The sequence below is a fragment of the Ochotona princeps genome, chromosome 6 (genome assembly GCF_030435755.1).
Source record: "Ochotona princeps isolate mOchPri1 chromosome 6, mOchPri1.hap1, whole genome shotgun sequence".
NCBI classification, from domain to species: Eukaryota; Metazoa; Chordata; class Mammalia; order Lagomorpha; family Ochotonidae; genus Ochotona; species Ochotona princeps.
The window spans coordinates 4016852-4039807 of NC_080837.1; the positions used below are offsets into that span (position 1 = coordinate 4016852).

Consider the following 22956-nt stretch of genomic DNA (forward strand, 5'->3'; position numbering starts at 1 on the left):
TCTCTCCAGCCAGCCCTAGTCCTTTTTTTTTTTTTTTGCTCCCACCCCTCTCCTTCCCAGCTGTGGGAGGAAGGCCCCCTCTCCTGGCAGGCTGCAGCTGGACAATGGGCCCTTGTTTTGGGCAAAGAATCTCCACAGTGTCTGCCACCCCGCTGAAGGTCCCTTTGAGGCCAGGATGAAGGGCTGGTGTGGGTGGGGGCAGTGCCCAGGGTGGCCCTGCCGTGGAGATCCCACATGGGGGCTGTCATTCAAGGTCAAAGTCTGCCAGCCTTCTACTGCCAGCCTCCTGTGCGCAAGAGCGCACCTCTCACCCCTCCAAACTTCTGGGGTTGTAAAATTCTGTCTCTTTCATTTTGAAAAGCAAAGAGAATCTTCCATCCAGGACTGCCCAAATGCCTGCAACGACCAGGGATGGGCCAGGCTGAAGCCAGAAATAGAGTAAGGACTCTAATTGGGGGGGGGGGGGTGCAGGCTGCTGCTCCAAATTCCCACCCTGCCCCCCTTTCACTTTACTGGCAGGTGCGGGAGGCCCCCGGCCTCGGTCTAGGAGGTGACTGTCCCCCGTGCCCCACACCCAGGGGCTCCGATCGCTGCGCCCTGACAGCTCTCCGATGGACTCCGCTCGTCCTGCGGCTCCGGCCGGGCCTGGGCACCAGCACCGTGGACAGCTCCCGGTCCCAGGCTGCGGGGGTGGCCGCGCCAAGGCTCTCGCGAGTGCGGGCATTGCATTCAGTGGGAGTCTCGCGAGAGAGGCAGCCCGGCAGGACGCGCGCGTGTGCGCGCCACGGAGCCAGCCGCGGACGCGCTCCCGCTCCGCCCCGCCCCGGAGCGGCTCGCGGCCGGTCCCGCGCCGCATTCTCCGTGCCTCGCAGCTCAGCGCAGCGCGGCGGCCTCTCCGCACAGCCGGCCGGCCGCGGCGGGTAAGTGTCCGCACCTTGGGGTGCGAGCGGGGAGCCGGGGGCTGCAGGCTTCTCGCCGCGACGCCCGCGCCACCGGAGCTGGGGTGACCTTCCCTGCTCGGGCGGGGGAAGGGCGCCCCGAAGCCCCCCTCCCCCTGTCCCCCCACGAGGTGACGTCAGACCAGGATCCGGAGCTGAAGCCCGGGTTGGGGGGCAGGGGAGGCGGGGGGAAGGGACCTGCTGGGGTGAGGGCGGCTGCTGGCAGGTGCGGCTGCACCTCTGTGGGTGCCCTCCCTCGTCCGGTGCCTGCAGGTGCACCGGGCCCTGGTGACCCCCAGCTGCAGAGAAAAGGGTGCCTCGGTGCGGGGGCGGTCCTGGCGGCCGCGACTCTCTCCTGGAGCGAGGGGTGTGTGGGGGGAGTTGTGATGGCAAGGCCTTAGCGGACCTTCTTCCCGCCGGTGCTAGGAGGGGTTGCCAGGAAAGAGGCGAGGGTCTGGGTTGGGAGAGGGTTTGGCCACCGGGGTCCCGCCTTCCCTGTCTCACCGGGCAGGGCTTGGGAAGGGGCCGGGCTAGGCGAGCCAGTGGAGGGTGGGGGGCGCGCACGTGCCGTTGGCTTAGGCCTCTTCCGGGCGCGGTGAGCTGGAGGGCAAAGTCCCCCCGGAGCTGGGTCACGGCGCAGCAAGACTGGGAGCCCTGGAAGGAGCGCCGGCTCTGATCCTATTAACTCTTCCTCTCGCTGCCCCCTCTGAGCCAGGTGATGCCCGGAGGCCAGGTGTCTCCGCACCTCCTCCGCTGCTCCAGGGCCAGGCCGCGCGCCTTCTGGATCCCTTCTGGCTACCCCGCTCCCCACTGCCTCTCCTTCTGGGGGCTGCACTTCCTTCCTCGGCCGCCAGCTTGGAGTCTGAGTTTCCTGGAGGAAGTGGACTCAGCAGGCTTGACGGGCAGGCGCGCGTGCGCGACTTTGGCTTAGCCTAAAGAGAGAGAACATCCTTTTGCCCCATTTCCACCCGAACATAGGGATTGGGTGTGCCCTGCGTCAGACCCCTCCCGGAAGCCCTCCAATCCCCACCCTGCTAGGAAACCGAGGAAGTAGATCCGGTGATGATGAGCACTTGATGCTCAGAATGGATGCCGCGGGGGTGTGAGAGAATAGTGGGACTGAGAGGCGCTGGGTGTTCAGGGGCGCTGCAGACAGTGGGGGTAGCTACCCAGGACCTCCTGCGCGCAGCAGCTGGGCAGGCAGCAAGCAGGTGAGTGCCTGGGATGGGAGAACGGGAGTTGGCAGGCAGCGCATCCGTGGGAGTCTGCTGCTGAGGAGTCACGGTGACTTCTGAGAGAGTGCTGTTTTCTGAGGATGATTCATAGCTCTCAGGCTTGAGGGCTGGGGTAAGGGAAGGCTCTGGACCAGCAAAAAGGAAGTGTTCATTTCGGTGCCAAGGATGAGAGTAGAGGGAATACCCTCTCCCTCCATTATGGAAGATTCTCAGTTGAGGAGCAGATTGCTGTTTGCCTTGTACACCCGCCCCATCCCACATTTCCCCTCCACAAGCGTCAAGGCTGTTCGGGAGACAAGGGGCTGGATCCTTCTGTCTGTGTAAGCCAGCCTCCCACAGCCCTCCCTAAGTGCTCTCTGCTACTGACCTAGATACACAGCGGCGGTGTCCCACACACTCTGCGTCCCCCATACTGTCGTCCTGCCCTGACTTTCTGAGACTGTGGACACTCCTTTGGTGTGGAAGCCTCAGTGTAGGGATGGGTCAGGCTGGAGCCAGAGCTCAGAGTCTCGCTTGTTGAGGTGTCCGTCTTTGTCCCTGCTCCTCTTCCTGGCTTTCCTGGGGGGCTTTGGTGCTGGTCCCAGCTTCCCACCCCTGCCCTTGTCTGGCAGGAGGTTGTGCCTGTCTGTTCCCTATCATCCCTGAGTGTGGCCATCCCTGGCCTGCAGCCACCTCGGAAACCCTAAACCCCGGCATCCTTCTCTGACCTTGGTCCAACTTCAGTTTTACATGCTGGGTGACCACAAGGAGATTTGTATGTCCCTGACAGCTAAAGGAGTATTTATTTATTTATTTGAAAGGATATAAGACAGGCATGGGGCAGAGGGGAAGAGAGAGGTCCTGTAGGTGTTGCTTCACTCCTCCCACTCTTTCTTTTTGGAAAGCTATGAAATATATTTCTAGGGAATATACATTTTATGATTACTTCTTGTACTAGGCAACTTGAAAAGTGCATTCTTTTAAGATTTATTTTATTTATTTATATTTGTAAAATCAGATATACAGAGAGGAGGAGAGACAGAGAGAAAGATCATCCATTCACTGGTTCACTCCCCAAGTGGCCATTATGGTCATAGCTGAGCCAATCCGAAGCCAGGAGCCTGGAGCTTCTTCTGGGTATCCCTTGTGGGTGCAGGGTCCCAAGGCTTTGGGTTGTCCTCAACTGCTTTCCCAGGCCACAAGCAGGGAGCTGGATGGGAAGTGGGGCTGCCAGGATTAGAACTGGCACCCAGGTGGGATCCTGGCGCACTCAAGACGAGGACTTTGGCTGCTAGGCTACTGGGCCTGGCCCAAAAATGTATTTTTATAAAAATTTTGAATTTTGTATACAATTCCATAGGGTCTGGGATTTCCCTACCCCCTTCCCAAATTCCCCCGACTGATTTTCGCCATATTATTACAGTATTATAGTCCTCTATAAGTAGTCATAAGTCCATCAGTCTGTTATTTAAGTGTGCCCTGACGTTGCTGGTACAGATGATGTCAGACGGTCTGGCATCCCATTGTCCAGATATGCCCAACAGTTTCATTGGACGTCCATCTTTGATTTGGAAGTAGGGATGCATACTGCACTGTATCTTTACATCTGGATGTGATAGTCTCTATTGTGCCGTCACTGTACCTTCCCTTAATGTATAAGCTCCATTCCCTTAAATGAAAAGCCACAAAACAAAGTCAACAACAGGTATGAAGTTAAAACAGAAAATTTACAGCACTGTGGAGTCAAAAAATGCACCACTGAATAACCAGCATATTCCTCCCACTCTCTTAAATAGCCATCACAACTGGGGCGGGACCAGGCTAAAATTGGCAGCAAGGAATAACTGGGACTGGAAGCAGTGTTCTCCTGCAGGGTGCTGGTGGTACAGGCTTAGCCCATGTTGCCACCCACCAGCCTCTGATGTCCCCCATCTTATCTGTCCTGTGTCACCCTTGGACTCCATGTTCTTATCTGCTATGCTGCTTGGCCTGCGTGTCCCACCCCAGCAGCAGGGTCCCCCTGTCCTGGGCTCTGTTCTGCATCTAGCAGACCTGGGCATTCGGTTCTGCCTCTTTGCACAGTCTATAGTCACCCCGTCCCCTGGCCCCGCCAGCTACCCACCCCTCCCATCCTGCATACTTGCTTTCTTTTTTTTTTAAGATTTATTCATTTTTATTGGAAAGGCAGATATAGAGAGGAGGAGAGACAGAGGAAGATCTTCCATCCGAAGGTTCACTCCCCAAGTGGCCGCAACGGCTGGAGCTGAGCCAGTTTGAAGCCAGGAGCCAGGAGCTTTTTCCGGGTCTCCCACATGGGCACAGGATCCCAAAGCCTTGGGCTGTCCTTGACTGCTTTCCCAGGCCACAGGCAGGGATTTGGATAGGAAGCGGGGCTGCCAGGGTACGAACTGGCACCCATATGGGATCCTGGTGTGTTCAAGGCAAGGACTTTAGCCACTATGCTATCTCGCCGGGCCCTGCATACTCACTTTCTTTTCCATGGGAGTTTTCCAGCCTAGCCAGCCCCCAGAGTCCTTCACTCCAGAGAGTGGTTGGGAGTGTTGAGGGGGAAGGAGGTTCCTCATCTTGAGCCACCTATGCGGTGCCCCAGATGCCTCTCCTGTGTCCCGAGGTGCCCCTGTCCATCAAGTATTACCCACCTTTGCTTCTGTGTTCATTCTCCCAACCCACCCCCAGCTCTTCCTTTAATTCAGGACTCTGCCCTGGAACAGCCTCCCTTTCCCTGTGTCAGCCTCTACCTGATGCCATTTTGAATTTTTTGTTTTTTTTTATTTTAAGATTTATTTTATTGTTTTGTTGGAAAGTCAGATATACAGAGAGGAGGGAAGACAGAGAGGAAGATCTTCCATCAATAATTCATTCTCCAAGTGGCTGCAACGGCCAGAACTGAGCCAGTCCGAAGCCAGGAGTCAGGAACTTCCTCCAGGTCTCCCACACAGGTTCAGGGTCCCAAGGCTTTGGGCCGTCCTCTACTGCTTTCCCAGGCCACAAGCAGGGAGCTGGATGGGAAGCAGGGCTGCCGGGATTAGAAGCGGCGCCCATATGGGATCCCGGGGCGTTCAAGGCGAGGCCTTTAGCCACTAGGCCACCACACCGGGCCCCCCCCCCCCTTTTTTAAGATTTATTTGAAAGGCAGGTTTTACAGACAGGAGAGACAGAGAGAAATATCTTCTTCTACTGGTTTACTCCCCAAATGCCTGCGACAGCTGATCGAAGCCTGGAAATAAACTCACAAGGGGCCAAGGCTGTTATTTTCTCGTGTGCACATTTCGGTATGGTCGCTGAGCCTCGCACATGGTGTGTGTGTCTGTGTGTACACATCTCAGCCGAGCTCCGTGAGTGACTAGTCTGCCGGACTTCCCCCTCTTCCCCCCAACCCATTTTCCCAGTACTCTGGCATCTTGGCTTCTACCCAGCTACCTCCCGGAAGCTGTGGCCTCCTGGTCCAGTCTGTTCAGCCACACCTGACTGACTGCTCCATGGTCACGGCCATGGTTGGCCCAACTGCCTGGTGATGACAAAGATGACATCTCTGTTCATTGAAGTGAGAAATGGTTGAGTGGAAAGAACATGTTATCAAAATAGCGCCCATGGAGTGATCTCATGTTTGCCACACACGCTTGTATATATGTTGGAAATGATAAATAACAACAAAGCCCCAAATCAAACATTGATAGGTGGCTTCTGAGAGGGTTAATTCTAGAAAAGCTTTCTACTTCATGCACTTCAGTTTCTTTAAACAAAAATTATTTGGAAAGCAGTTACAGAGTGGGGGGAGGAAGAGAGAGAGACCTTCCATCGACTGGTTCACTCCTCAGATGGTGACACAAGCCAGGGCAGGCCCAGCTGAAGCCAGCAGCCTGAAACTCCATCCACGTCTCCCACATGGATGGCAGGGGACCAAGCACTTTGGTCCTCCTCACTGCTTTCCCAGGCATATTGTGAGGGAGCTGGCTCAGAAGTGGAGCAGCCAGGACTCAAACTGGTGCTCCTATGGGATGCCTATGTTGCCCTTGATGGCTTAACCCACTGTGCCACAAAGCTAGTCCATTTTCAGATATTTTTCATGCATAGCTGAAAGACAGTATATTGTAGGCTATGTAGTTTGAAAACATTTTCATTGAAAAATTTGAAATTTATTTTCATTTTATTTGGAAGACAGAGAGATCCTCTATCTACTGACGTTGCCCCCAAATACTGGCAACAGCCAGGCCTCAGCAAGGCTGAAGCCAGGAGCCCAAGATCCAACCTTAACCTCCCACGTGGCAGGGGCCCAAGCTCCTGAGCCACTGCTGCTGCTTGGGGTGTGCGTCACAGGAAGCTGGTCTGAAGGCCAGTAGCCAGGACTTAAGCCAGGCAGTGGGCTGTGGGGTGCAGGTGTCCTGAGCCACGTTTCAACATCGCACCAAATGCCTGCCTTGTTTTTATTTTATTTGAAAGGCTGAGAGAGAGAGAGAACACTAGCTTCCATCTCCAAATTCCAGCAGCAGCCTGAAGCCAAGAGCTGGAAATTCAGTCCATTCCTTCAGTGGCTGCCATGTTCTGAGATGAAGTCCTCCAAGGCCAGAGGGATCTAGACCACCCACTTGGCAATCTGATTTTTGTCTTCCCTTCAATCCCTCTACTGCCTAACTCTCTGCCTGTTTGTATTCCTTGAATATGCCATGCTGTGGCTCTCCTCTGCACGCCTGCTCTCCTGATTCTCTCCTTGGCTGACCCCTGTTTATCCATAAGGACTCAGGCTGATTACTGCCTCCTCTAGGAAGCCCTCCCTGAGTTCTCCGTGGCTGACAAGGGCACAGCAATCAACAGATGGAAAATGTGATGATCTCTCTCAGCACTTTAATTGCCTGTTGATGGAGCTGGATCATCTTTTCTTTCGTGTCCTCCTCCTCAATCCCAGGGTTGTGTCCTGGATCACAGAGAGAGACTGGAACTACATAGGTGAGACTGTCACTGTGTGTTCTGAGGCCTCACACCGGCCCCGCGTCTCTGCCCTGCGGGTTAGGCTTGTCACGGCTTGCCTAATTTCCTGCCTCTCCCCTTCTCAGGGGCCTTTCTCTCTCAGTTTGCTTCTGTCTCATAATCGCAGCTTCACCCTGGAGCCATCAGGTCTCTAACATATGCCTACCAGCTGCAGCCCTGCCTGGACCCCTGTCCCACCCTGTAGTCTTCTCTCTCTCTAGTGTCTTAGCAGCAACTGCTGCTGCCTGTTAAGCTTTATTTTATTGGGAACTAGCACTGTGGCATAGAGGTTCTGCGCCATCACCTGCGATGCCAGCATCCCATACTGGTTGCTTCACTTCCGACCCAGTTCACTGCCAATGTGCCTGGTAAAGCAGCAGAGGCTGACCCAAGTGTTTGGGGTCTTGTACCTATGTGGGACACTCGGAGGGAGCTCCTGGCTTCAGAGCCCAGCTGTTGTGGCTATTTAGGGAGAGAAGCAGTAGATGGAAGATCTCTCTCTTTTTGTCTTCTGTCTGTGTAAGTTGCCTTTCACATATATAAATAAAAGTAAATCTTAAAAAAAGGAAAAAAAGGAACTTAATCTGAAAGGCAGAGAGATTTTTTTCTTTCTGTTGGTTCCCTCCCCCAATGGTGATAAGGGCTGGGGCAGGGCCAGGCTGAAGACAGGAGGCAGAAGCTGAGAGGAGGAAAGACAGAGATTCTGCATGTTGATTCACTCCCCATGCAGCTGCAGTGGCCGGAGCTGAGCCAATCTGAAGCCAGGAGCCAGAAGCCTCTTCTGGGACTCCCACATGGGTGCAGGGACCCAAAGCTTTGGGCCGTCCTCGACTACTTTCCCAGGCCACAAACGGAGCTGGATGGGAAGCGGGTCTGCTGGGATTAGAACCTGTGTCCATATGGGATCCTGGCACATTCAAGGCGAGGACTTTAGCTGCTGGGCTATTGTGCCGGGCCCGTCAGATTTCTTAAATGAGCTGTCAACACCAGCTCTGCATCCCAGCCAGCTAGCTTGCCTTTGGCTGCGGCTCCTACCGCCCCTCCTTGGGGCCGTGTCTGGCTCACTGCTGCTGTGTGTGGTGAGAACTCTCCAGCCCTGGCTGCCTCTGGGTGCACGGTAGTGGCCTCTGTAATGTTTGTCCTCTACTGCTGCCTTTGCAGACTCCAGGCTGCCCCACTGACCTGCTGCCTCCTTGGCTGCTCCTTTTCAGTTTTTGTGAGCCTGTCCTCCTCTGCCCAATTTCTATTTAACAGGTTAAGTACATTGACATGATTCGTGATTCAGAATGATGTCCCCAGTGTCGTTGATTCTAAGGTGGATGTTTTGATATTTTGTGTGTGACATTTTAATGTCTGTGTGTCAGATTTGCTTGCATCTCACAAGCTGGCAGTGTTTTTTCTCTCACCGACTAAATAACGATCTGTCTCAGAAAGGAGGGGATCCTGGGTTGTAAGAGCGTGGCATAAAGGTGCCAGGTCGAAGTACTCCCTCTTGAGTCTGGCACTGTGGCATAGTGGGTTAAGTCTCAGCCTGTGATGCCAGCATCCCATATGGGAACTAGTTCAAGTCTCAGGTGTTCCACTTCTTCTTCTTCTTCTTTTTTTTAAGATGTATTTATCTTTATTAGAAAGTCAGATACACAGAGAGGAGGAGAGACAGAGAGGAAGATCTTCCATCAATAATTCATTCTGCAAGTGGCTGCAATAGCCTGAGCTGAGCCAACCCAAAGTCAGGAGCCTGGAACTTCTTCCAGATCACCCATGAGGGTGCAGGGTCCCAGAGTTTGGGCTGTCCTCGACTGCTTTCCTAGGCCACAAGCAGGGAGCTAGATGGGAAGTGGAGCTGCTGGGATTAGAACCAGTGCCCACATGGGATCCCAGCGTGTCCTGGGCTAGACACCATGCCAGGCCCAGCTGCTCTACTTCTGATTCGCCTCCCTGTTAATACACCTGGGAAAGCAGCAGAGGGTGACTCAAGTGCTGGGGCCCTGCACCTACATGGAAGACCCAGAAAAATATCTGGCTTCTGGCTTCAGCCTGACCCAGCTGTGGCTATTTGGGCCATTTGGGGAGTAAACCAGCAAAGGGAAAATCTCTGTCTCTGTAAATAAATACATCTTAAAAAAACACAATGATGGGCCCGGCGGCGTGGTCTAGCGGCTAAAGTCCTCGCCTTGAAAGCCCCGGGATCCCATATGGGCGCCGGTTCTAATCCCGGCAGCTCCACTTCCTATCCAGCTCCCTGCTTGTGGCCTGGGAAAGCAGGAGAGGACGGCCCAAAGCTTTGGGACCCTGCACCCGCGTGGGAGACCCAGAAGAGGTTCCTGGTCCCGGCATCGGTTTGGCGCGTACCGGCCCGTTGCGGCTCACTTGGGGAGTGAAACATCGGATGGAAGATCTTCCTCTCTGTCTCTCCTCCTCTCTGTATATCCGGCTTTTCAGTAATAATAAAATCTTTAAAAAAAAAAAACACAATGATGAGTTAAGTTTTAAAAGGCTCCACACCTCTCCCTCCAGGAACCATAGCTATTATTTTCTCTTTCTCTCTCTTTGTAAGATGTATTTATTTATTCGAAAGATAGAGGTTGACACAAAATGAAAAAGACACACAGGGAGAATTTCCATCTGCTGGTTCACATCCCAGTGGCTGCAGTGGTGGGAGCTGGACCGGACTCATGCCAGGAGCCAGGAGCGTCTTCTGGGTGTTCCGTGTGGGTGGCAGGGATTCCCTCGCTTGGGTTAGCCTCTGCTACTTTCCCAGGCATGTTAGTAGGGAGTTGGATTGGAAGTGGGTCAGAATACCCAGATGCTGTGTATTCTTGATTCTCTGCCACAGGTCCCATTTGTTATTTCACTCCCCCAGTGCCTGTGTTGCTAGGGCTGAGCCAGGCCAAAGTCAGGAGCCCAGAACTCGATCCAGGTCTCCCAAGTGAAAGGCCCAGGTCCTGGAGCCTTCACCTGCTGCCTCCCACAGTGCACATGAGCCAGAGCCAGATGGGAAGTGGACCTGGGACTCATGCTGCGGAATGCAGCCATCCCCATCAGCTGAACGCTGTGCTGAACGCTGTGCTGAACGCTGTGCTGAAAGCCACACCTTTATCCATTTCTTTGGTAGTGACATTTACCTTTGTCTGGGACAACTCCTCACAGTCTGGTTTTGTCACATTGTTGTCCAGTCAGTATTTCAGGTCAAACTTCTCTGGCAACAGTGTTACAGAAGTGATGGGTGTCCTGCCACACCCACATCACTGAGAAGCACATAACATTCCTTCATCCCATTATCAGAAATGCTGTTGATCCAGTGGGTCTCCCAGAGCCTCTAGATATAGAAGTATGTCTCTCTATGGTGAGTTGGAAGTTTCTGAGGATGGGGCCAGCACAATGGAGGATGGTTAATCCTCGCCTGAGAATGCCAGTATCCCATATGGTGCTGGTTCAAATCCTGGCTGATCCTCTTTCCATCCAGCTTCCTGCTGATGTGCCCAAGAAAGCAGTGGAGGACGGCCCAAGTGTTTGGGCCCCTGTACCCATATGGAAGACACGGAGGAAGCTCCTGGCTCCTGGCTTTGGATCAGCTCAGCTCTGGCCATTGCAGCCTTTTGGGGAGTGAACCAACAGATGGAAGATCTTTCCCTCTGTTTCTCCCTTTGTAAAATTATTTATTTATTTATTTTTATTACGGAAGGTAGATAAAGAGAGGAGGAGAGACAGAAAGGAAGATCTTCTGTCCGATGATTCACTCCCCAAGCGGCCACAATGGCTGAAGCTGCACTAATCCGAAGCCAGGAGCCAGGAGCTTCTTCCGTGTCTCACATGTGGGTGCAGGGTCTCAAGGGTTTGGGCTGTTCCTGACTGCTTTTCCAGGCCACAAGCAGGGAGCTGGATGGAAAGTGGGGCTGCCAGAATTAGAACCAGCGCCCATATGGGATCCTGACATGTGCAAGGTGATGACTTTAGCCGCTAGGCTTCTGTGCCAGATCCCTACTTTAACATTTAATATATTAAGGCCCACAGTTAGGATGCCACTTGAGATATCCAAATTGCACACCAGAGGACCTGGGCTACAGAGCTGGACCCTGGCTCAACTCCCTGCTAATGCAGTGGCGAGCAGTTAGGTCTTTGCCACTCATGTGCCAAGACCTAGATTGAGTTCCCAACTCCTGGTTTTGGCCTGGCCCAGTCTTAGCCATTGCTAGTCTTTGGGAATTGAACCTGCAGGTGTGTGGTCTGTCTCCTTCTCACGCCCTGCTGTGCCCTGCTCCGCCCTGCTCCACCTCTAAAAGCAGTAAATCAGTGTGTGACAATACCCGGCTATCACTGACTTTTCATGCTCTGGTTGTTCCCGATTTGGCTGGTGGTGGTCCTTCAGCCTGGCTCCTGTACCCTGGCTGGTTATTTCATTGTCTGTGGCCATACAGGACAATGCAGATGCACCTTCTGTGTCCCTGTCCTGGCTTGGGGAGATGTCAGGAGCCGTGCACTATAGCCACACTGAAGCCATTTTGAATATAGACCTATGGGACAGTGGAAATCCCCGGTTGGCTAGATGCTTGGGAAAGAAGTTATGAAACTAATCACACGCTTAGCTTCAATTGTTCCTAGCAACTGTTTCAGAATGTGATTGATGCTGTACTTACCAACATCTTGTTACTGATTACCTACACTATTGTCGATATGTTGGTTACTGTTGTTGATATGGTGGCTGCTCAAGAACAATAGGTCTTGAGACCATGGCTTGCGTCCCAGTTTCTCTTTCCCTGAGCCTTAGTTACTGAAGAATATAAAAACCCTCAGTTGAAATCAATAAACTGACAGCTTGATCAGACCTACTGTCTTGCTGTCCATTCTTTTTGTCTCTTGTCCCTTCATTCTCTCCTAGGTGGCTGCGACCCCGTTGACTGTCCTGCTTGGGCCAAGCCACGTGTGTTTGCTCTGACGAGAGAGCTCCCAGCACGATCCACACATTTACTCCTGTGCTGTCACCCAGAAGGCCAAGTTCAGGATGGTCCCAGCAGTTCCAAGAAGCCAGCTGAAGCCCCAGCTTTCATTCTAGTTACTTTTGTCTTTGAAAGATATCTTTTTTGTTTTTGTTTTTTTTTTTTAAGATTTATTTTTTACTTGAAAGGCAGATTTACAGAGAGAAAGAGAGAGATCTTTCATCTGCTGGTTCACTCCCCAAGTGGTCTCAATGACTGGAGCTGGGCCAGTCTGAAGCTAGGAGCTTAGAGCCTCTTCTGGGCCTCCCGCATGGATAGCACTGGTTCAAACACTTGGACCCTCCTCTGCTGCTTTCCCAGGCACATTAGCAGGGAGCTGGATCAGTAGTGGAGCAGCTGGGACTCGAACCAGAGCCTGAATGCCTGCATTGCAGGCTGTAGCTTATGCTGGCTCCCTATTTTATTTTTTGAGGGGGAAAGGACAGGATAGAAACAGGGAAACATGCAGAGAGGAACTCCCTGTGCTGAATCACCCACCACATGCCCTCAGTGACCCCTGGAACTCAGTCCAGATCTTCCACTTGCGGGGAGGAACCCAATCACTAAAACCCTCGCCATCAGCACTAGCAGGAAGCCGGGGCTAGGGGCTGGCGTGAGGCGATGAATCCAGGCACTCCGATGTGGGCCGTGGAAATCTCAGCCGCTAGGCCAACCTCTTGTTGCCTTGCGAAGCCTGCTGCTGTCTCCATACTCTATAAACTGCTGCCTCTTGACCCTTGCTCGTTTTCGGTTGCTTAGCAAATCCTCCCTGCCTCTGTGTAAGCCAGACCTGCTGGTCCTGCCTTCCCTGGGCCCTGTGTCTCTTCTTCTATGTGTTTCTCGACACACTCACCAGTGTCATGGAAGAGCTGGTGGTGGTGTCTTCCCGACTGCTTCCCCGCCTCCTGCCCACGGGTGTTCGAGGCCCTGGCCAAGCCAGCTTCTTTTCCCAGGCTCCCTGTGTAGTTATTGCCCTGACAGCTCAGGTTGGGTCACCTTGACCCACACAGCACCTGCTTTCATGGTGGGGATTTCCAGTAGAGGGTATTGACCTGACCGTTTCATGCCGCCACAGGGACGGCCTGGGCCTTACCCATGTCCTCTGCGGGGGGCCTGGTAGTCAGCAAGTTCCAGTGAGTGAACAACCAGTGGAAGGCAAAAGGGCGGAGACCTTTCTTTGGGATTTTTCTGACACTTGGCTCTTTTTTTATTATTATTATTATATTTTTTACAATCCTTACATAGTTAATTAGGGTAAAAAGGTTCAACGGCTATAGGAAAGTGGGTAAGACTATTATTTCCATATTATTTCCTTCATATACCTGAGGTAAAGGGGGATATTGAGGGAGAAGCCCCACCCAGTTTCCTACCCACCCCAGGTCCCGGATGTGGGGCATGCTCCGAGGGTCTTGCTCCAGTGGTTGTGATAGTTCACCAGTTATGAATCACTGCCAATCTCGCCACTCCAAGCGTGATGAGGTCATTGAAGAATCCACTGATTAACATAATCCATCCTAGAGTCTCCGTTTGCCCAGTATTTCACTGCCAACATATAGCTGAGGTGGTTGATTGACCTGTTCTGTCTTCTGTCTTGGTTAGGGTTCTGAGTCTGGCATTTCGATTGGGGAGATCCCCAAAGAAACTTTGTCTGAGGTGTTCCCAGAGCAGATTCTTGTATGTACTAGCAAGCACAGGGTCTGGCACAGTCTATCGCCCCGATCAGCTGATGGTTGCAGTTGCTGGGTCGGTTCTGTTTTCAGCCCCGACTTCCACCGGAACCAATGGGTGTTGCAGTCCAGCCTGGTTGTGCCCAGCACCTGCTTGGCCCTCACATAAACCAGTGGGATCTGCAGCCTAGTCAGAGTGACCCACAATAACCCCCACCATGCCCGCAACCTACTCTGGTTTGCCAGTATGTGTAGCAGACTAGTCCAGTCTGTCCCACATCCCATTTGGCTCTCATACATGTCGAAGGGTATTAAAGCTTAGTTCCAGTAACCAGCTCCACTGTCTAGCCCACACACATGCTGTTGGGTGTCTCTCTGTCTAGCCACCCCAGTCCCTGTCCTAGTTTTCCTGCCCTCCCGTGGAAGTGGTAACCCAAGAGGGAGGAGCCCACTATTTCCCTCCCGGGTCTCTCCCACTCCCGGATTATGCACTCTCCAGGTAGTTCTGTGGTTTGACTTGACAATTATTTCCCAGTGCCAGCTTCTGCCAGCTGATGCTGTGGCTAAAGTCCAAACAACCCTCACCTACTCTAATTTTGTTTGCACCAGTAGGAATAATCAGCCAGCCTGGCTTTTCCCTGATCTAGTCCACATGAGGCGCACAGGTGTTGTAGCCTTGCTTAGTCTGGTCTGCCCACATCCCAGCTCACACTCTCCAGTGGGAGTAGCTGTCCAGCAAGGGAACCGCCCCATATTCCTCCTGCCGGCTCTGCCCCCTCCCTTCCTGGTTCTCATGCGTGCTGGTTGGGCGCTGTGATCACATCTGGTGCAGGCAGCCTCACCTTGGCATTCTGTATTGTGCACTGGTTTTTGTCGCGACCAATCTTGGTTTGACCCACACTCTGTTCTGGTGCTTGGATTTGCCAGTGGATGACGTGAACTGATTCAGCCTGGTCTGCCCCTGACCCATGCCAAATGTATGCCAGTGGGAAACTTTCCATGGCCTATTCTGGGCTGTTTCCTATCATGCTTCTTGTGCTTACCTCCCGGGTCTGTGTCCTGCCAGAGTGGGTGCCCAGGCTCCTCCATTAGAACCTCTTCTAATGCCAGATTTTGTGCATTCCAAGGGGTCCATGAGCCAGCCCTACTCAGTTTACCTCCTGTCCTAGTAGGAACAGTGGCTTTTCCTGACTGGCCTTCAACCCAAACTGGTTCTTGCTGTTGGACATTTCAGCCCAGCCACGGCTCGTCCATACCCACATACAGCTCACACATGGCTCAGTAGGGGTTGAGACCTAGCCTAGTCAGTCCCACGTCTACCCTGGTCCTCCAGGACACCAGATGGTGTTGGAGTCTGACCTGGCTCTGTGCGTCCATTCCCAGTCCACCTTGTGCCAAGGGAGACTACAACTGTTTCCTGATCAGAATGCAGCCCCCATTCCAGGCCACGTGCCCCTTGGTGGGAACCTCAACCCAGCTGAGATTGTCCCCTTAGCTCCCCAACTGGGCCTGTTCCCAGCCATAGATCACGCGCATGCCAGTGGTTGCTCTGACTCAGCTTGGCTCAGCCCCTCACCTGTCCTGACCTCTGCCTTAGACACTGTGGCTTAGCATCCCTGACTCACGTAGACCAGTAGGTGCAAGAGCCTAGCTCAGCATGACCTGTGCTCCATCTTGGTCTCTAGTTTCACTTGTGGGTTAAGGTTTGCTCAGTCCTGCTTGGTATACCCCGTTCCATTACCAATTCACACATTAGCCAGCTGTTGGAGCTACTCTGCCTAGCTTCTCCGACCCCCAGGTCTGGACCACACGTTCACCAGCAGGAGCTATGACTCGCCAGGGGAGTTTCCCAAGTTCCTCCACTTGACCCACTCCCAGGCCTAGCTCTCATACATGCCTTTGGGTTTTAGGCCAGTGCCCGGCAAAGTCTGGCCTTCCATTTGGCCTTGTATGAGCTGGTGAACGTTGCAGACTTGGCTCTTCTTGAATAGCGTTGCCTCCCAAACCTCTTTCCTACCCATAGTTGGGGTCTTCTGAGGACAAACTTGGTGCCTTGAGGCCAGCAGCAGGTGTGACTGGGGGACAGTGTCCCTGGTGGAACATGACTGGGCCAGTTGAGATGCCAGGGGTCCTGCCTCAGGGCCTTGGCCCAGCAGGGACTTCCAGAGGGGCTGGGTTAGGCAGGGCCCTGGTCCTCAACCTTTTCTGGCCTTCCTTTCCTTGCAGTTCGAGACGAAAGGCTTGGGTAGGCTGCTGGACCAGCTGGTGCCACCATGGCCGGTAAGGAGAGGGATGTGCATGGAGATGGGTAGAAAAGTGTACTTAGGGTGAATGGCTCTTTTCCTTGTCTGCCTGCCTCCCCGGTCTTTGCAGGTCATTTTTGATTCCCTCTTTTCTTCACATGTCTCCTGCCCCATCACCTCAAAGACTGGCCAAGAACCTCAGTCCATTCCGTGACCTCTGTCAGATGCCTGGCCCTGGGGTCAGCAATGGCCTTATCTCGCTGTCCCTCTGACTGAGTGACACTATGGGTGGCCCAGCTCCTCCCGTTGGTCACCCTTGCCATTCTTCCCTGTGGCTTTGAAAGGCTCAGAGGTTAGGAATGTGTATCCTAGTCCTTGCCTCCTGAATGAATGGGGATCGCATGGGGACAGTGGCTGGAATGAATGAATGAATGAATGAATGAATGTCAGGGTGGAGGCTGGCAGCCTCATCTCCAGACCCATCCATCCCGCTTGCTCTGCCTGGCCACCAAGGGAGCTTGTCCTCCACACGCAGCCTCCCTCGGTTCTTATTCTTGCCAGTGATGCTGTCTGGGGATCCTTAGTGACTCTGACATTCAGGGAAGTCCAGGTCGGCTGACGTAGGGCAGTCAGGACAGCTGAGAGGGGCTGCTGAGTGTCCAGGGGAAGAGTAGATGGGGTGGGTGGTGGGGAGGGGAGCCCATCGGTCATGTCACACATGTACCTCACTCATCCACAGAGAAAGTGAACAACTTCCCCCCGTTGCCCAAGTTCATCCCACTGAAGCCCTGTTTCTACCAAGACTTCGAGGCGGACATTCCACCCCAGCACCTCAACATGACCAAGCGCCTCTACTACCTCTGGATGCGTGAGTGGTGGGGGCTAAGGTGTGGCAGGAGTGAGGGTGTGGGGCAGCCCCCCTTCTAGCCCCTGCATGGGCCGGGAGGGGGTATCCTGTGTGGCTCCAGCAGCCTGTGGGTCCCCCTTCTCCGCCTCCCCCACTCCACTCACACATGTCTGGGTAGGGGTCTCTGCAGTGTGATTCTGTTTTTATTTGCTCCTCCCCTTCCTCTTAGAATCAGAGTTTCCAGGAAATGGCTGTGGCTGGTGACTGTCAACAACTGCTCAGCCCTCAGGATTCCAGGTTTCTAGGGAGGCTGCCTTCTCTCCAAGCCCTGTTTTTTTTCTTGCTTTCTCTAACTGATATTGTTCAAAGAGCCTTCTGGTGGGAGCTGGGGGGTGGTGCTGGGGCACACCCCAGCAGCAGAGGGGGCCACGGGCTGTGCCATGACTGGGGCTCCAGGTGGCCCCATGCTGTGTGGCCAGGCTCCAGGATGCTCAGGCTTCCAGGGTGAGAGTAGAAGGCTCCCAACCCCCACCATTTCCTGATAGTTGTTGCAGGTTGGTGGGAGTGGCATCCTCCTTGGGGTGAAGGTGAGGATGGGTAGGTGTTGGCTGTACTGGGGCTGGTGAGAAGGCACCTCATAGACATGGCGGGAAGTGGGCCCGAAAGCTGGCCATGCTGGGAGCCCTGGACACCCATGCCAACTGCATGAGAGCAGCTGGGAGCTGCATCGGGCATGGGAGCTGATGAGCTGGCATGCTTGATGTGTGACATGGCAGGAAGAGGGGCAGGCAGTCAGTCTAGGGACCTGGCTTGGCCTCTGGGTGCAGAAGGTGACGGGGTCTGTAGTTGCTTTGAAGAGGGGAGGAAGAGGAGGTTGTCTGTGATAGCAGCCAGTGTTTGCATCCTTTGTGATGTGGAAGTAGGGAGGTGGGAGTGGTTTTTTTTTCGGGGGGAGCATCCAGTGAGAGAGCTTATGCTGAGTGCAGAGAGGTTGTTGACAGGCTGGCACAGGGAATGGCCCTGGACACTTGGGAGCCACATCTCTGAATCTACAGCCAGCCAGGCTACTCACTGCGTGCCCAGCATGCTCAGGCTCTCCAAAGCTCCACTGCAGGTGGGAGTTGGTGAGGTATGGCATGAAGGCAAAGCAAGGACCAGCTGGTGGCAGAGGAAGAGGAGTCGGCAGTGAGCATGCCAGGGAGCCGTGGGACTGAGAGAGAGCTGCTAGCCAGGAACTCAGCAGGGTGGCGGGGGCTGGGTAAAGTCAGCAAGAGCCTGTTTGTAAGAAATGTTGGGTCAGTGAGTGAGAAGGGCAGATGGAAATATACAAGAAGTGATGCCCGGGTCTTTATGAGGCGTTTCAAGCTGGCGTTGGCGCAGGCAGCCAGGCCAGACTCTACTTGGGCAGCGTCTCCTCCAAAGGAGCTGGATTTAAGGGCTATAAATACCTCCATAAGTCCTCCGTGGGTGCCGCCAGGTGCTTCGGTTCCTGGGCAATGCGTGTAAACCCTTGAGAGGCTCACGGAGTGTTTCCAAAGACGGGACCATGGCAGCTGGCTGTCGGAGGCTGAACTCCAGCCCAGTGCTCAGGGCAGGGGTCGCCCTAATGTCAGACAGTGTCAGTGTTGTGGTATTGCCCTCTGCAAAACCAGGGATCGTGCACCCCGGGACACTGTGGTGCCTCGATTGAGTGAACTGGTATAGGGATAGAGGAAGGGGGCCTGGCCTCACAACCACCTCCAGGAGCTTCTGGTCTGACTGATGGGCTGGGATTTGTTTTGGGGGAGTTGTGAGTTCAGCCCAAGTCTGTAGGGGCCTGAGGTATAGGAGACTGAGTGAGACTACTGTATGCGGAGTGGAGGAAGACTTTCTGCAGGAGGTGGCTTGGTAGTAGCATGAGAAACAGAAAAGATAAAGACCAAGATCCCAGACACTGCTGCCTACCCACCCTAGTTAAATGTGGGGTACATGGCACCAGGGCCTTTTCCTATCCCCTTTCTGTGTCCCCATGCCTTGCAGAAAAGGGTCGAAGATGGGTTTCCTGTGTCTGACCCACGGCATTGGCAGGTGTGGGAGGGTGTGGGGACTGAGGCCGTTATCTGTCGTACGTAAAGAGCATTTCCACTACCCGAGGCTTTGGGACCCTTCAAAGGAGCTGGCTGGGCAGAGCCCTGGTCCCCCCCTATACACAAACACACACAGCGCCCTGGGGTCCCCAGCAGAGGGTGTGAGGAGGGAGCTTGCCCTGAATTCCCAGCTTTCTTTCTTACCATCTGTACTCCTTCTGTGTGTGTGTCTGTCTGTGTGGGGTGTGGGTCTTGTGGTCTGTATATGTGTGTGTTCACCCACACATGTCTTTTCGACATTGCTGGCCCGGGTGGGTATGTATGTGTCTGTCCGTGTGCAATGTGGGTCTTATGGTTTATATATGTGTGTGTCCATGTGTCTGGGCTTGGGTGTCTGCGTGTGCCTGTGCTCCCGGGTCTGCAGTGAACAGCGTCACGCTGGCCGTGAACCTGGTGGGCTGTCTCGCATGGCTGATCGGAGGCGGGGGAGCCACCAACTTTGGCCTCGCCTTTCTCTGGCTCGTCCTCTTCACACCCTGCTCCTACGTCTGCTGGTTTCGGCCCATTTACAAGGCCTTCAAGTAAGTGGTTGGCAATGGCCCCCAGCCCCTAGCCCTGCTGCTGCCCACTTGCTGCCCCGTCTTACCTCTGCACCTCGTCCCCCTCCGTCTCCCCGACTCCTCTGCTTTTGTAGCCCTCCTCTAAATGCACCTCTCATTCACCTGTGGTGTAGCTCCTTGGAAGCTCCAGGCTGGGAGTCAGAATCTTCCTGTCTACACTCTCCCTGCTGCTCCTGCTCCTGCGTGGGGGCAGCGTAGCAGCAGGCCTGCTGTTTCTGCCCTCACCTTCCCTAGGCAGCAGCAGATTTTGCCTGTGGGCTCCCCCGACCCCTGTCCTGGTGGTAGTACGCAGCTGATTCAATGCCAGGATGACCGTTCACCCGTGCGTGTGCCAGCCAAAGGAGCCAATAACCGGGCACCCCGACATCATGCAGGAGATGGCCCAGCCTGTGCCTGACGCACCGCCCTTCTGTCTGCCAGGGCAGGCTGGCCGTCTCACTCACTAGGGTCAGCCTAGTGCCAAATGGGGGTTTCTTTGTGCCAGTGGGACAAGGGCATGTGCCAGCAAGGCTGTCCCTCTCGGTGCCAGTGGAGCATACCTCACAGCCAGCCGGTGCCACTCAGCTGCTGCCTTGGTGTCAATAGGTGTCCTTCCAGAGCCTATGGGACCATGCCCCTACGGAGCTAGCTGGCTGGCTGTCCTGGCACCAGCAGGGGTTCCGTGCCTGAGGGGGTCCATCCTGACATCCGTGGCATGCCCAGCCCTGATGTACAGAAACTCACAAAAGATGTACAGGTGTACGCTGGACCGCTCTGGCCGTCTGGCTGAGGCCTTTTTGGCTTCTTCTGTCTGTGGTTCCCTGGCTCGAGCCTGGAGAGGAGTGGGTGCCTTCCAGGCAGGGAGACCCAGAGCTCAGAGCCTCTCCTGTGCCGCAGGACTGACAGCTCCTTCAGCTTCATGGCGTTCTTCTTTACCTTCATGGCCCAGCTGGTCATCAGCATCATCCAGGCCGTGGGCATTCCTGGTTGGGGAGTCTGGTAAGAGGCTGGGGCGTGCATGTGTGTGTGTGTGCAGAGCGAGGGTGACCCATGACTGCTGGGTGCTTGGCTCTTGGGGAGCTAAGTTATCTCCCTGCAGGCAACACTGAGGGAGGGGACCTAGGCATTGCAGCGAGGGAGGTCTCAGGGTCCTCTGAGGGCAAAGAGAGCTGGGCTGTGGCTTTGGGTTACCAGGGGTGTCACACATTGTGTCTCAGGAGTGGGTCTGAGTGGAAGGATGCACACGTGGAAGGGTCCTCTCCAGCTGCCTTCAGGGCTTGGGGATCAGTAAGAGGGTCTCTTGCTCTGCTGGAGTGAGAAAGGGGAGGGGGCGTTCCCAGGGCCCCTCCTCCCACCGGAGCACCCACAGGCAGCCTCTTCCTCCAGCGGCTGGATCGCCACCATCGCCTTCTTCGGGACAAACGTGGGCTCTGCGGTGGTGATGCTCATTCCCACCGTCATGTTCACAGCTGTGGCGGTCTTCTCCTTCATTGCCCTCAGCATGGTATGCAGTCCCCTGCTTGCACGGTGGTGGGGCTTTGGGAAGGGGCTGTGACCTGAAACGCCTGCATTCCCCCACCACCTCCTTGTGCAGGTTCATAAATTCTACCGGGGCAGCGGGGGCAGCTTCAGCAAAGCCCAAGAGGAGTGGACCACGGGGGCGTGGAAGAACCCCCACGTGCAGCAGGCGGCGCAGAACGCAGCGATGGGGGCAGCCCAGGGGGCCATGAGCCAGCCGCAGACTCAGTACCCCGCCACCCCGAGCTACACATATTCCAACGAGATGTGAGGTGGTTGCCGAGGCCGCTGCCGCTGGGCAGGGCTGCCCGCCGGCGGGGCAGGGGGCTCAAGCCACATTATGTGTTGTGGTGACAAAGCAGGGTTCCTCCCTTCCTTCTTCCTCCTCTTCCTCCCTCTTTGTACAGAGTTATATATCTATGTTGCACCTTGGCCTCTGTCCCCTGCCCCCTCCCCCTAGAGCTGGGGAAGGAAGGGGTTACAAGGGAACTTGCCCCTGGAGGGGCGCTAGCTGTGTCCATGTCCCTTTGTGAAATACCGTGCCGTGGAGGTCTCTTGTTGTGGTGCTAGATGTCTGTTTAGAACCAAACCAGCCCCACCCGTACCCTGTTCCAAACCACCCTCTCTGACATGGCCCCAAAGACTCCTCGTGGGGCTAGGGAGGTGTGACAGAAAGCCCAGCACCCTGTGTTCCCTGTGTCTGCAGCAGCCAGTGGCTGTGGCAGGGACCACCTCCACTTCGGATCTCACTGGGCAGTTCCCGGTGGTGGAGGTGGGACCGGCAGGGGCTCTGCCCTGGCTCTCCTCTCTGCTTGCCCACCTGCCTGCAGCCCCCTCCCCTGCTGCCAGCTCTCGCCCCATCCCTTCTGCAGAATTACCTAATCTGAGCAGAGGCCAGGCCCAGGAAGCTCACAGAGCCTGAGCCCTCTGTGGGTGGGGCAGGCAGCTACAGAGGCCCTATCCAGGGCAGGGCAGTACAGGATGGGCCTCTGCCCCTGCCATGCCCTCATCTCCCGAAGCCCCTCTGCCTCCTTCCTGTCCCTGTAGCTGCTGTGTCCTGTGTCCCCTGCAACACGCTGCCTTCCTCCCCGACCCCGGCCTTGCTGAGCGCTGGCTGGTGGGAGACAGGTGTCGGGCACGGGCCAAGCTGGAGTTCAGGGCACAGATGGAACTGTAGGTTCCTTCTTGGGGAGGCCTGGCTGGGTCCTGGGCGACTGTGTCTGGGCTTGGGGCTGGGCCTGGAGAGCGGCATGCAGAACCCAGGGCAGAGGGAAGCTCACCTGTCCCCGGCACAGTTGGCTCTTGGTCTCAGGTCCATTCTGAGCACCTGGACTCAGGTTCCAGGAGGAAGTGCAGGCCGATCTCAGTTGCTAGCAAGAGGCCCTGTGTGGGATGTCTGCTGAGGCACAGAAGCACAGGTACAGAGGGGAGGCTGGCTGCCTTCAGCTCCAGGTCACTTACTCCCCTCATCCCACAGGCCCTTGCGCACTGTCAGAGTCCCTCATGTTCCAGGAGACTGACTACTTGGGAGTGCCCCAGGCTGGTGGGGTCCCAGTGCCATGATCTAGAGGGGAGGGGTCCTTCCCAAAGATGTTGCCATTGTCCCGCCTCCAGCCCCCTCCTCCCAGGAGAAGCCCATGGACACCCCTCGCCCACTTGTGATGAGGCCCTGCCTCCCCATGTCCCTCTGCTCAGCCCGAGCTATAGCCTCCAGCCTGGTATCGGTGACCGAGCCGACGTCCCGTCCCACCTGGCTTTCCTCTTCCTTGCCTGGCACAGCCCTGTGTGACTGTACCCCAGCTCTTCCCTTGGCGATCCTGGGACCTGTGTGTAGCCCAGCTGGGCCCTGGAACACAGCATCTCTGGGCAACTCTGCACTTTTCCTGGGGAGGGGGCCTGGTG

At 55.1% G+C, this 22956-nt stretch overlaps 1 protein-coding gene across 2 annotated transcripts; it reads left to right on the forward strand.

The window, feature by feature from the left end:
- The first annotated feature begins 835 nt into the window (after positions 1-835).
- Positions 836-21607, forward strand: SCAMP5 (secretory carrier membrane protein 5). 2 transcript variants are annotated; one of them, XM_058665477.1, is made up of 7 exons: positions 836-920; positions 16008-16061; positions 16764-16892; positions 19362-19518; positions 20434-20535; positions 20923-21040; positions 21131-21607. In XM_058665477.1, the coding sequence occupies exons 2-7, from the start codon at positions 16055-16057 to the stop codon at positions 21323-21325; spliced, it is 708 nt and encodes a 235-aa protein (XP_058521460.1). In that variant the 5' UTR covers positions 836-920; positions 16008-16054; the 3' UTR covers positions 21326-21607. The 2 variants fall into 2 exon arrangements, with proteins under 2 accessions (XP_058521460.1, XP_012785114.2); XM_012929660.2 differs by lacking the exons at positions 836-920; positions 16008-16061; positions 16764-16892 and having other exon boundaries at positions 19067-19518.
- The last annotated feature ends 1349 nt before the right edge of the window (positions 21608-22956 follow it).